At 47.3% G+C, this 13,897-nt stretch overlaps 1 protein-coding gene across 1 annotated transcript in view; it reads left to right on the top strand.

Moving 5' to 3' along the window:
- The window catches only part of MIOX (myo-inositol oxygenase), a 72,150-nt gene extending 60,937 nt beyond the window's left edge, over positions 1-11,213 (top strand). Inside the window, exons 8-10 of the mRNA XM_088444440.1 lie at positions 4,107-4,156; positions 7,520-7,632; positions 10,440-11,213. Coding sequence (XP_088300566.1) covers positions 4,107-4,156; positions 7,520-7,632; positions 10,440-10,548 — 272 coding nt within the window. The 3' untranslated portion in view covers positions 10,549-11,213. The remainder of the gene's footprint in view (positions 1-4,106; positions 4,157-7,519; positions 7,633-10,439) is intronic.
- Positions 11,214-13,897: the final 2,684 nt, after the last annotated feature.

Here is a 13,897-nt window from a genome sequence, read left to right as displayed (position 1 = left end):
CCACCTACATCAACGAGGCGGCTCTAGACATTAGTATTCTGGTGTCTAGAATTTCTTCAGCAGCGGAAGCTGCTCGTCGCACCTTGTGGCTGCGATCCTGGAAGGCGGACGCAGATTCCATGAAAGGTCTGGAAGCGTTGCCGTTTACCGGAGAAGTTCTCTTCGGTCCGGATCTGGATAAGATTGTGGCCACGCTGGCGGCAGCCAAATCTGCTTGTCTCCCGTCGGCCGCTGCTCCTTCTGGTTCTGGACCATCGTCCTTTCGGTCATCTAGGGCCCAGGGCAGGCCCAAACCACAGTCGTTTCCTCGACAGGCTGGCCCTAAGAAATCGGTCAAGCCCCGGAAGCAGGCATGGAGTACCAGACGTCCGGCCCCCAAGCCAGATGACAAGCCTGCGGCCTGACGGTCCGGGCCTCCCTTTGGGGGATCCCAGGGTGGGAGGCCGCCTGCTACAGTTTGCCCAGTGTTGGTCGACCACTATGACAGACACTTGGGTTCTGGAGGTGGTTTCCCACGGATACGCCCTCTCCTTCCGGCACAGATCCCCGGCTCGCTTCTTCACCACGGGTCTACCATCAGACCGGAACAAGGCTACGGAGCTGCGGAAGGTATTGCACACTATGCTCCAGGCTGGAGTTATAGTGCCTGTTCCATTCTCCCAGAGGGGCCAGGGTTTCTATTCAAATCTATTTTGGTACAGAAACCCAATGGGTCATATCGTCCGATTCTCAACCTCAAAGCACTCAACAAGTCTTTGCGGGTCCCGAAGTTTCGGATGGAGACCCTACGGTCCATCATTCTGGCGCTGGAACCTGGGGACTACATGGTGTCATTGGACATACAGGACGCTTACCTGCATGTCCCTATTCTTTTGCGCCATCAACAGTTCCTCAGGTTTGCAATCCGCAGCGACCACTTCCAGTTTCGGGCGTTACCTTTTGGCCTGGCAACAGCACCACGTGTTTTCACCAAGGTGATGGCGGTCATGGCGGCTTCTCTGCGGCTGCAGTGAGACCGCATGTTGCCGTATTTGGATGACCTGTTATTGGTGGCAGGATCTCCAGAGCTCCTGTTACGCCACTTGGACCTGACCATTGCACTGCTGCAACGGCACGGCTGGCTAATCAACTGGCAGAAGTCCACTCTAATCCCGTCTCGGAGGATTCTGCATCTTGGAGCCTTATTGGACTCGGGACAGCAAAGGATCTTCGTGACGGAGGACAAGATCTCTGCTTTACAGTCAAGGGTGCGCAGTTGCCTGCACAGCCGCCGGGTGTCCTTACACTCGGCGATGAGGTTACTGGGCTCCATGGTGTCGGTGTTCGACATGGTGGAATACGCCCAGTTTCACTCCAGACCTCTGCAGCACCTGATCCTGTCCAAGTGGAACGGGCTGCCTCAGTCTCTGAAGTCCCAGACGATTGTGCTCACCCCGGAGGTTCGCCTGTCCCTTGCGTGGTGGTTACAGACGATCCACCTCAACAAGGGACGTCCGTTCTGGGTTCCAAATTGGGTCCTGTTGACAACGGACGCCAGTCTTCGGGGCTGGGGAGCAGTTTCGGGTCCACACTTGTTCCAGGGCAGGTGGACGCCGACAGAAGCGGAGCTTCCAATAAATATCTTGGAACTCCGTGCGGTCTTCAATGCTCTCCAGCAGGCACAGCGGTTTCTCCAGGGTCGCCCGGTGCAGGTCCAGTCGGACAACGCTACCACCGTGGCCTACATAAACAGGCAAGGAGGAACTCGCAGTCGGGCGGCTCTCGTAGAGGTCTCTCGGATCCTGGTTTGGGCGGAGCGCAATCTTCCGGCCATATCAGCGGTCTTCATCCCGGGAGTGCTCAATTGGGAGGCGGACTTTCTAAGTCGCCAAGACGTTCATCCGGGGGAATGGTCCCTGCACCCGGACGTTTTTCAACTACTGGTGGACAGGTGGGGTCTTCCAGAAATCGACCTCATGGCGTCCCGGCACAACAACAAGTTGCCGGTGTACGGGTCTCGCACAAGAGACGAAGGGGCGTCTCTGGTGGATGCTCTGTCCGTCCGGTGGACGTTCCGGTTCGCATACCTGTTCCCTCCGGTCTCCCTTCTTCCACGGGTAATCCGGAAATTCAAACAGGAAGGAGGGACGCTCCTGTTGATAGCTCCCGCGTGGCCCAGACGGCACTGGTTCTCAGACCTTCAGGGTCTGTCCGTGGACATTCCTCTGCGGTTGCCGCTACGACCGGACCTTCTGTCTCAGGGTCCTTGCCTTCACCCGGACCTGACTCGGCTGTCTTTGACGGCGTGGCTGTTGAGACAGCCATGCTGAGGTCCCGGGGGTTTTCCAGCTCTGTGGTGCGTACCATGTTACGAGCTCGGAAACCGTCTTCCGCGAGGATATACCATCGCGTGTGGCATACGTTCTTCCAGTGGTGTCGACCGAGAGGTTATGCACCGCGGGAGTTTCGTCTGTCTCGGATTCTCGCCTTCCTGCAAGCGGGACTAGATCATGGGCTTCGCCTTGCTTCTTTGAAGGTACAGGTTTCGGCCCTATCTGTCTGGTTTCACCGTAGGATTGCTACAATCCCGGATGTGCGCACCTTTATGCAGGGTGTTCTCCGCATTCAGCCGCCCTTTGTTCCACCTGTGGCGCCTTGGGATTTGGCTGTGGTCCTGAGGGCTCTCCAAGGACCGCCGTTTGAACCACTGGGCTCAGTGGATCTTAAATGGCTAACAGCTAAGACTGTTTTCCTTCTTGCCATTGCTTCGGCCAGACGTGTTTCTGAGGTAAGGGCTCTTTCTTGTAGACCCCCTTTCTTGGTTTTTCATGGGAACAGGGCAGTGCTCCGCACTCGGCCCGAGTTTCTTCCCAAAATTCTTTCCCAGTTTCATGTTAACGAGGAAATAGTTGTTCCGGCCTTTAACTCACCGGGTCTTTCCGTGGGTGAGGCCTCTTTGGATGTTGTGCGGGCCTTAAGGACTTATGTTGACCGCACTTCTTCGTTTAGGAAGTCGGACGCTTTGTTTGTCCTCTATGGCTTCTGTAAAAAGGGTTGGCCTGCTTCAAAGCAAACTTTGGCAGCCTGGATCCGTATGGCTATTTCTGAAGCTTATCTTCATGAAGGCCTACCGGTCCCACCTTCTCTGAAGGCTCATTCCACTAGGTCTGTGGGTCCTTCGTGGGCAGCTCGACGTGGTGACTCGGCAGTTCAGATCTGCAAGGCTGCTACGTGGTCCTCTGTCCATACCTACGTGAGGTATTACAGGTTTGACACCTTCGCCTCTCAGGATGCTTCCTTCGGGCAGCGGATTCTCCTTTCTGCACAGGAGCGTCCTCACCCTTAAAGGATACTGCTTTGGGACATCCCCAAGGTATCCTGTGGATACCCTATGGACCCTGAAGTAGAAAATATGAGATATGGTAAGAACTTACCCTTGTTATCTCTATTTCTACGAAGTCCATAGGGTTCCACAGGACTCCCGCCCTGTCGCACCTGTGCTGCAGATGGGCTTTGCTCTGGTCACCGGTTTTCCGTCTCCCTCTGGTGAGAATGTGATTCTTGTATGTGTCCAGATCTTTTTTCTCTCTCTTCCTTTTCCTCCTCCGGCCTATGGCTTGATAACCAACTGAGGTGCCTTGGCTTGGGGGCGGGGTATAGGAGGGGGACCCTAGTGCATCCTGGGAGGCTGAAAAGCTTAACTCTATGGTGCCCAGCGACTGACATCACACCTATACCCTCAAGGTATCCTGTGGAACCCTATGGACTTCGTAGAAATAGAGATAACAAGGGTAAGTTCTTACCGTATCTCATATTATTTAACTGAGAGCGCTGTATAAAAACTCCATTCAGAAAACAAGTTATATTATAATGCTCTCTGTAATTGCTTAGCACAGAGGTTCCCAAACGCGGTCACCAAGGCTCCCCAACAGTTCAGGTTTTAGAGATATCCATGGTTGTGCACAGGTGGCTTTATTAGTCCCTCAGTCAATTTGATTTAACCAACTGTGCTCAACCATGGATATCTCTAAAACCTGAACTGTTGGGGAGCCTTGAGAACCGCATTTGGGAACCTCTGCCTTAGCATGTCTTTCTGTGCTTTTTTAAAATATTTTTCTTGGCTTTAGAATACCTGTATAAAGTGCTGAAGTTTAATCAGTGCAGCATCCCAGAGGAGGTAAGAGTGTCACACCCTTATTTCTGTCTTGTGTGTTGCTCTACTGCACAGGTTCTCAAACTCAGTACTCAGGACCCCAAACAGTGCATGTTTTCCAGGTCTCCTCACAGAATCGCAAGTGAAATAATTAGCTCCACCTGTGGATCTTTTAAAATATGTCAGTGAGTAATGAATACACCTGTGCACCTACTGGGTGACCTGCAAAATGTGAATTGTGTGGGGTCCTGAGGACAGAGGGCCTGATTCAGACCCGCTCGCTCTGACAGAGCGCTCGCTCTGAATCAGGGCTGGGCTTTTTTTTTTTTTTTTTAGAACGGCCTCTTGGCCGCTCGCATAGCTGTGGGTGACCAAGTGGCCATAATGATGGTCGCGATGGTCCAGACCATCGCGATCATCGGGCTTGCGACGAGACCCTTGTAACAGAGCCGGAATCTCTCCACTGACATCACGAGTGATGTCAGTGGGGCCGCCCCCAAAAGGCAAGCGTTCCCTCAGGAACGCCTCCGATTGGGCAGCCACCCCCCCGGCCCGCCCACCAAAGGGGGCGAGCTGTCACTCAACATCGACAGCTCGCCCCCTGTGGTGCGAGACCCGGAGTGACGGATTGCCCGTCGCTAGCCGGGTCTCGCGCATGCGCACGACGGAGCTGGCTCCGTCGTGCTCATGCACTGTGGGCCACCATCGACCCGGTTGCGAGCGCTCAGCGCTTGCGACCGGGTCTGAATCAGGCCCAGAGTTTGAGAACCACTGCTCTACTGTATTATGGAATGTGCATAAAAAAATAACCCAACTAAACAAAATGACATTATTTGCAAAATGTAGGCTATGTTTCCTATTTTTGGGAAATTGATAAACTGGACAACTGGATTGCAATTGATAGTTTGCACATGCGCACTTCGATGCATGCGCAGAACGCAACAATCGACCGATTGAGTGCGTATTAGCAAATGCATTCCTTGCTGAGTCAGGCCCTGAGGCAGTTACTGTAACTCAGGCAGTAAGTTTTGTGGTGAAATCTATGGAGTAAATGAAAATGCTTGTTTTCTTATTACAAAGGTGTTTTCTACCCTTGTTATATATAATAAAAACAGAGGTTTTTTTTTTTTTTTCATTTAATGACCTTTGTATAGAACATGTCAGTTACTATGGCTGCAAAAAGCAGCCGAATGCGCAAATATAAAGATGGCTGCATAACTGTGGCTGTATGTGTGTATTGGAGTTGTATGCATCTTTTGATAACATACATACAGCGCATATGTAGGGCCTGATTCAGATTTGGGAATAGAGTAAGATAGAGCAAGTAACTGTACACCTTGGTAAAACCATGCTGCACTGCAGGTGGGGCAGATGTATAATGTGTAGAGAGAATTAGATTTGGGAGGGGTGTGTCCAACTGACATCTAAATTGCAGGGTAAAAATAAAGTTGTCCAGCATTTGTGGGCTACATGCAAAAGCAGCCAGTATTTACCCTGTATGCAAAAACAATGTATGCATTTGCACCCCTTGCATTGCAACATGGTTTGGTGCACAGTTACTTGCTATTTCTTACTCTATTACCAACTCTGAATCAGGACCATACTTCATAGCAAAGATGTGGCTGTCAGCATAATTAATATGGACATTAACACCAAGGGGTATCTCTATTAACATGTGGTTTGTTAAAGCCACTGATCATCGACGGCTTTGATCGATAATTATAAAACGGCAACGGAAATAAATTCTAAACAAGCCTGTTTTAGAATCAGTAGAAGTTGCTGATGAATTGCAACTTTAACAAACTGATCCTTAGTATATCTACCCCCAAGCATTTTGGACATGCAAGATGCACATACTAAAGGGAATACGTAGGTCAAACTGAATGCAAGGGGTGTGGAGAGACCGTGTCTTCATGCCCTTATCTATGTACTCAACTTTGATTGTGCATTGGCCTGCAAAACGTAGATACACAGATCTATTAACAGACACATTTTGGAAATGGAACTTCGGCCAAAAATAAATCAGAGCTGGCACTTGTATAAAGTGCTTTACATACAAAATGTATTAGTTTTCCTGCGTGAATGAGCACTGTAATATTTGGAGCTTGTGAGACAAAGTAAACTGTCACAGGAAGCTAATAGTGGGATCTAACACAATATCCAAAAAGTTAAGTGCTCTTAAATGTTGATCTAATCTTTCTCCCTTTTACAGTATATACTAACAATGGTAACTTTGGCTCATGTACGCTTAGTGGCTTAAAGGTGCAATCAGTATTCAATAAGCCATTACCTGGTCCTATGACCAAAGGGCCAGCTACTTAAAGCCTGATGTGCTATCTTCTCCCTGTGCTATCTGAGAAGGGGGTGCCTGTGTATGAGATATGAGACATTGTGGTATGAGACACCAGTGGATAGAGTAGGGTTCTTTGCACTATGCACCTTTATACATTTCCTTTGCCTTAGCCTTTTGGCCCATGCAAAGGCAATTTTTTTATGTGGCCGGCTGAAAGTAGGGTTCTGAATGACACAATTGTGTGTGTGATTTTTGAGTGGTTTGTGTGCAACCCTAAAGGACTAGCCATCTCCCCATATGGTTAGAGTCTCTAACCATTTTTGTTTTTGAGGGGGGGGAACTGAAGGTCTACTGTAGTTCCACAATGGAAGCATTTGGCTGACCTCGGGCATAGAGAATTCCTAAGTCTTGCAGTGGAGGTGAGTCTGAAGATCTCTGACCCTCAAGGGACCCCATTTATTTGAAATCAAAGGAGCCTCCCCCAGCTTTAGCGAAGGTACCCTGAAGACTGGTATCCCCCTAACATATGACTACTGGGGATGAGGTGGAAAGGCGCCCTTTCCCTTTAAAGAAGGGTCCAAAGTCCCAAATCCAAGTGCTGTTACTGCAGAGCAAAGGGTAATAGGAGAATGCACCTCGGACTTTTATTTGAAAAAAAATAAAAACAGTGGTGACTTTGTGGTTGCCCGGTGAGTGGCATAATAGTAAGAATAAAGGCTTTTAAAATATGTGCAATTTGTAGATTTTTAATTTTACACAACTTAATCAAACACAGATACCTGCTTTAAGAACATCAGTAAAGTCATCAGTATGTATCTCTGGACAGAAAATATCACAGGAATACTAGGGCCAATTACATCTGAAGACAATAACCTATTTGCATATATTTTGACTGTGGGATGAAACTAATGCAAACCATACAAAATGCCACACAGATAGTGCTTGAGCTGGCATTGAACCCAAAGCCCCAGTGTTATAAGACTTAGTGCACATACAGTATGTATATGTAGTATGTTAGTACATAATCCCCATTGTGTTGTTGATTAAAATATTTACAGCTCTGAAATTACTGTTTTCTGATGCTTGTATTTCAGGGTATGTACATGATCAGATTCCACTCATTTTACCCCTGGCACACAGGAGGGGATTACAAACACCTTTGTAATGAGAAAGACCTTAAGATGTTGCCCTGGGTTCGAGAGTTCAAGTGAGTATTAAAGACTTGGCATGCTTCTTTTTTCCTGCCCCTTCTTGTGCAAGAAAAGACTAAAAGTGGGTACACATACTACACACACTGGCGATCTGCAGATATATCTATCAGGTGTGTACCCACTTTTAGTCTTTTCTTGCGTCTCTTCAGCATTTCAATGTTTTATTTATGTGAAGGGAATCGGACGTGCAGCACACAAATCATGATTTTTCAATCATTTTGGTCTCCTCGTTTAATGAAACCCTTAAAATAACACAAGTGTTTTCCTTCAACCAATGCAGAATTTTTAGCTCTGCGTTCATAAAGCTTGTAAACTTCATGACCCAATAATAATTGCCGGATTAGTTAGACATGTATTACTCTCCAGGTCCCAAGACATCTGGCCCGAAATAGTAAAATATTTCAACAGTCCATAATGAATCCCTTGAACACTCATTTTCCTAGGAAAGAGGCCAACCTTCCTTTGTTCCATCAAATGACTCCTGCTAGATCTTTTACTGGCCACGTGCACTATTGTTTTAGAAGGCTGACCTGACATTGTGGCATATGTGGCATTATCATTCACAGTCAAAATATGAACAGATCTTGATAAGCAGGATGAAAAGTAAACACATCTCCCAACCAGGTCTGTGCAAATTGTCCCTCCATATGTCTGGACAATTAATAACAAATCACCTGTCCAACCCACTGTGGGTGGCCAGCATTAGTCTTTGTACCTCAAAAGTTCTAAGAAGCCAACAAATAAATCACCTTTTGGCAGGATTTGGCAGACTAGTTATATAAGCGCTATATTAACCTGCATCAGTTCCTTTGATAAAGAGATTTTATCCCCCTGGCACACACACTAAACAGCTGTGCTTAATGATAAATTGCAAAAATTAACAGAAAACAAAGAAAAAACAGTCTTGGTCAAAGAGAATAACAAGTAATTGAATGATAAAGAGAAGACTGTGCCACATTATCAGACGGAATCACGTACTTTGATTATGGAGAGAACCCCTGTAGTCCAGCTCTGTTTGTCATTATTCTTGTTTAGTCTTCTGGTAATAATCTTTCAGAGAAAGATTGGAAATGAGAGGGCAGAGCTAATTTTGATTAAAAAAAACACACTAGCATTTTGGGATGGTTATCATTCCTTTGTTTTGGTAACCCTGATAACATACTTTCCTCTTGCATCAGTGTTCAAAGCGAATGTTTTAGGTTCACCCAAAATTAGGTTTCAGCTTCACAGCCATTGAATATTGATACATGGACAAATGATAGAAGACATTTCACTCCTTAACTAAACTGGGGTGCTTTTAATCCTCCAGGGTTAATCTGCAGCAACATCTGTGGAGGAAATCCATGTACAGTCAATTAATCGAGAGGGCACTCACCAACTTTAAAACTTATTTTAATTGATTATCTTGTTACAATGACACTCCTAGTATATAGTGGATAGTACATGCCAAAAGTGGTCCAAGGAAGGACAACTGGTGAACCGGTGACAGGGTCATGGATGCCCAAGGACCATTGATGCGCGTGGAAAGCGAAGGGTAGCCTGTCTGGTCTTATCCTACAGAAGAGCTACTGTAGCACAAATTCTGAAAAAGTTAATGCTGGCTATGATAGAAAGGTGTCAGAACACACAGTGCATCACAGCTTGCTGCGTAGTTGCAGACCAGTCAGAGTGCCCTTGGTAACCTGGTTCCCTGCCGAAAGCACCTACAATGACACGTGAGCATCAGAACTGGACCATGGAGCAATTGAAGAAGGTGACCTGGTCTGATGAATCACTTTTTCTTTTACATCATGTGGATGACGAGGTGCGCGTGTCTTTTATCTGGGGAACAGACGGGTGTTACTTTGACATGTACCACCTACCTAAACATTGATGCAAGACCAAGTACATCCCTTCATAGCAACAGTATTCCCTGATGGCAGTGGCTTTTATCAGCAGGATAACACACCCTGCCACGCTACAAAAATTGTTCAGGAATGGTTTGAGGAACATCACAAAGAGTTAAAGATGTTGATTTGGCCTCCAAATTCCACAGATCTCAGTCCAATCGAGCATCTTTGGGATGTGCTGGGAAACCAAGTCCGAGCCATGGACGCCCCACCTTGCAACTTACAGGACTTAAATGTATTGGTGCCAGACACCACAGGACACCTTCAGAGGTCTTGTGCAGACCTTGCCTCGATGGGTCAGAGATATTTTGGAGGCACAAAAGGGAACTACACAGCTCTGCGCAGTATGCCAGCCCTGGGCATGCCGGACAGAGCCACAATTGCAGGGTCAAGGCCACAGCGAAGTCTGAACTACTTGCCTAGGCTTATCGAACTATGCCATTAAACCGGGACACTCATGAAGTACACAGGTTTTGTGGTTGACTGACTTCAAGCCTGCATTTCACCTGGTTTTAATCAGCCACAGAACCTGTGTTATTAATGTGTCCCTGTTTAAAGGGATAGTATGGCAAACCTATACTTGCACGAGAGGAGGATCAGATCACTTCCAGTATTGAGATAATGCTGCTCCTGTAGTAGATATGAGAATATGGCAAATTTCGTATTTATTATTGGATTGGAATGAAGGAGGGAAATGGTGCAAAAGGGCTATTTCAGGAAGTCAGGGTAAAGATATTGCAGAACATTTGTTCGTTTTTAATTATATATTATATTTAATTTATTTATAAATCATTTCAGATCTCTCCCACTTGATCTAATGAGATAAGTACGATCATTTGACTAACTGTCACATGCATTGACATCCTAGAGTCACATATACATACACACACTTTTAATTGTGTATTTTTCTACAGTAAATTTGACCTCTACACAAAGACAGAAGAGATGCCAGATGTGGAGAACCTGCAGAAATATTACAAGGACCTGATAGACAAGTATTGCCCAGGAGTATTGTGCTGGTGATATTTTGGGTTCAGACATATTTCACATGCTTTTGATCCACTTCAAATTCTGTAAATTTGCCAACACTCTGATATAATTAGTTTATTATATGCTGACAATATATTATGTGTATTAAGGTATTACATATAATTGCTAATATCTAAGTAAGGTGAATTGCAATAAAATATATAAAGCATATGCAAGTGCAAGTAAAACTGGAAAAATCTATGTCAGATCAGATATTTGTTATAATTCTGTTATAATGGTCTGTTTTTCTTTATTTTAGCTGTTAGATGTTTGCTTGTTTTTATGTAACTTGCCAAGACCAAACTACAGGAATTACTGACTGAAAATAAAAACTTCAGCATCCTATCAGATGTTTTTTTTTATCTTCAGTTTCATTTTAGTGGAAACTTGCCTATCATATGCTAGTACTACTCTCTAGTGGATTTAACTGGAATTGTTAGTCTCTACTGTTGCCCACATATGCTGGAAGGGAGGTCCAAAAAGTAGGCAAGAATGACGGCCAGCTCCATTTTATATTCTTAGCAAATTATATTATAATGGACTAATGGGCCTGGTCATTCTAATTGTGTCATTTACCCAGACCACAATCCCCTGACATGTGCGCACTCCTAACACTTATATATTTTACTTTTCTTGATCATCCAAGAAAACATATAAAAGAGGAGCAAAATAAATTAAATTTGTTCATACAATTGGCATGGCTTCTGATTGGGTTTCTCTTTATACATTAGTACTAGTATTTTAGTCAAGTATATTGGTGTGATTATACAATGTAATATCACCTCCATTTGTGTTTTTATTTATTTTTTATTTTATTTTATTGTAGAACCTCACAGCAAAACTTTAGAGAGTGAAATATTATAAAACACAATCACAATAAACAGTGTGTTACAGAAACTGAGAGATATGTCATATAGCATATTATAATCGAGGAGCAATTGCATTAATGATAGGTAACAACAAAATGAAACAGAACTCAGAGAGATGAAAAGGAAGGAAGGAAAGTCAGAGGGGAAAGAAAAAAGTGTGTGTGTGTGTGGGGGGGGATTTGGGGTGTGGTTCGAGCTGACACACCAATCTAACAACGACACATTACTTGTCAATCACAGTTGCGATCAAGGGAAGCACCCACTGCTGGTGTTCCGGGAGTGATAATATGCAAATGCTAGCATCAGCCTTCCCCTTGTCTGCTAGTGTGCGCCTGAATGTGTAACAGTGGTGTCACCAGGGTTGTCACCCAGTGCGCCACTGATGAATCTTCGCATGCACAAAAGGGGGCATGGCATCATGTGCGCGATGGCACACATCCTGGTGTATGACATTTTGGGGGTGTGACTGGGCAGACTCTTCCAAAGCCCAGATGCACCTCTGCTATTTTTGTGTCACCCCTCGAATGGTGACATCCAGTGCGGTCAACACCCCCTAGTGACACCACTGCAAGCCCTGAGACACCATCTTTCAGCGTGCATGCTGTAACACCACTACTGGTGCATCATCACATGCACTAGTCTAAACATGGCTTCTGTAGAAGCAGCTATTCATATGGGAACGCAGTCACTTTCACTGACATGCCCACGACACTCCCATGAGACGTATTTTTATGTGTTCACTTCATATCACCTCCCAGTCACTGCCCAGGAACACCCATTGTGTCAGGATGCGGCCTGGGATCGGCCTCTACTCACCGCAGCACCTCTAAGATATATGTATATTTCTACTTCAGGGTCCATAGGGTATCCACAGGATACCTTGGGGTATAGGTGTGACGTCAGTCGCAGGGCACCAAAGAGTTAAGCTTTCAGCCTCCCAGGATGCACTAGGTCCCCCTCCTATACCCCGCCCCCGGGCCAAGGCACCTCAGTTTAGTTTGGTGCCCGGCCGGAGTCGGGTGCACCTGTTGGAGTGGGGGCTAGAAGAGCCCCTGAAGCTTATTCTTCATGCAGCTGTGGCTGCACATCTGGATGAACAGCATGGACAGTCAGTCCTGACGTCCATGCTGTCTTCCCTACACCCCGCCGGTACCAGAACGCCGGTACTGATCCGGGGATGCTGGTGGGCGTCTGGGGTCACAGCTAGCGGTGACCCCAGATGCTCCGGACCATGGCCGGATTCAAGGGGGACAGAGGTAAGCAGCGGGGTCCCGCGGTGGGTCCCCGCTGATCACATGGTCCTAAGTCCCCAGGCAGGGGGCTCCCTGGGGACTGGCTGCAGCGTGGAGCCAGGCGACCAACCTGCGCTTCCACTACCCCCTGGGACAGCGGACCGCAGCAGAGCGGTAGCGCTGCGGCGTCCCAGGGGTTAAATGCATGCCAGGGGAGCGCGCCTTCCCTGTCTCACAGCCGGCGCCTCCCCCGCTGCACACAGCCCTCTCTGCATGCTGCCGACTGGTCCTGTGGCAGCGCTCCTCCCCCAGGCCAGCCTCCTCTCTGCTCCTCGGCGGCCATCTTCTCCAGAACGCATGGTGAACGCTGCTGGAAGCGCTGGACGGAAGCATCGTGGTCTGGGTCCCCCCGCATACCTCTCCTCCGCTGTGGTCAGGTCTGTGTATGCAGCGCTGTGTCCTACCAGGCCCTGTGTCTGTGTAGTTGAGTGATCAGCGCTGTTAGTGCAGGAATTGTTATTTTTCTGCATTGTATGTGACTGTGCTAGCGCTGCTGCCTGTAATCTTTTCTTCTCTAAACTGTCAGCTTTATTACTGTCCCTGTTCTTTCTGCTAAAGCCCTTGTGGTGCGGTGCTGCAGGGTGGTCTCTCGCCTATTTAATACTTAATTGGTGAGAGAGGTCACATACGTGGTGCCATCATGTCTGAAAGTGATTTTCCCCTCCGGCTACAGTGTACCACGTGCAAAGTACCGTTAGCGGAGGGGGAGGGTAGCGCGGAGGGCCTTTGCCGGCATTGTTTGTCCATGGCGCGGCCTATTACGGTTACAGCACCGGTACAGGAGCCGCCCTGGGCTTGTTTCGCTCAGGCGTTAACAGCTTTAGTGGGCCAGTTAGCTCCGCAGCCCGCGTTTACTCCGATGGGTTTGTCCCAGCAGTCTGTGGTGTCATCACCCATGCAGGGGTTCCCACGACAATTGGTGGTACCCCACAGTCTCCCTATTTCCCCGCTCCCGGGTTCTCAGGAGCCAGCGTGGGTTAACTCCCTGACAAGTTCTGTACAGCACTTGTCGGATGTGTTGCAAGGGGAGTCTGTGATGCGGTCTCATAAAAGGCCGGTGGCGTCTCTGTCCGCTCCTTATGAGGATGACGAAGGGACGTCTGATGATGGGGAGATTCTAGATCCTTACGATCAGGAACCTCTCCATACTAAGGACGCTGATGCTAAGTCCAAAGTATATAT

The sequence above is a fragment of the Taudactylus pleione genome, unplaced genomic scaffold (assembly GCF_031769625.1).
Source record: "Taudactylus pleione unplaced genomic scaffold, aTauple2 ptg000019l, whole genome shotgun sequence".
NCBI classification, from domain to species: domain Eukaryota; kingdom Metazoa; phylum Chordata; class Amphibia; order Anura; family Myobatrachidae; genus Taudactylus; species Taudactylus pleione.
The sequence above is the reverse complement of the archived record's forward strand: the minus strand, read 5'-3'. Positions and strand labels throughout refer to the sequence as shown.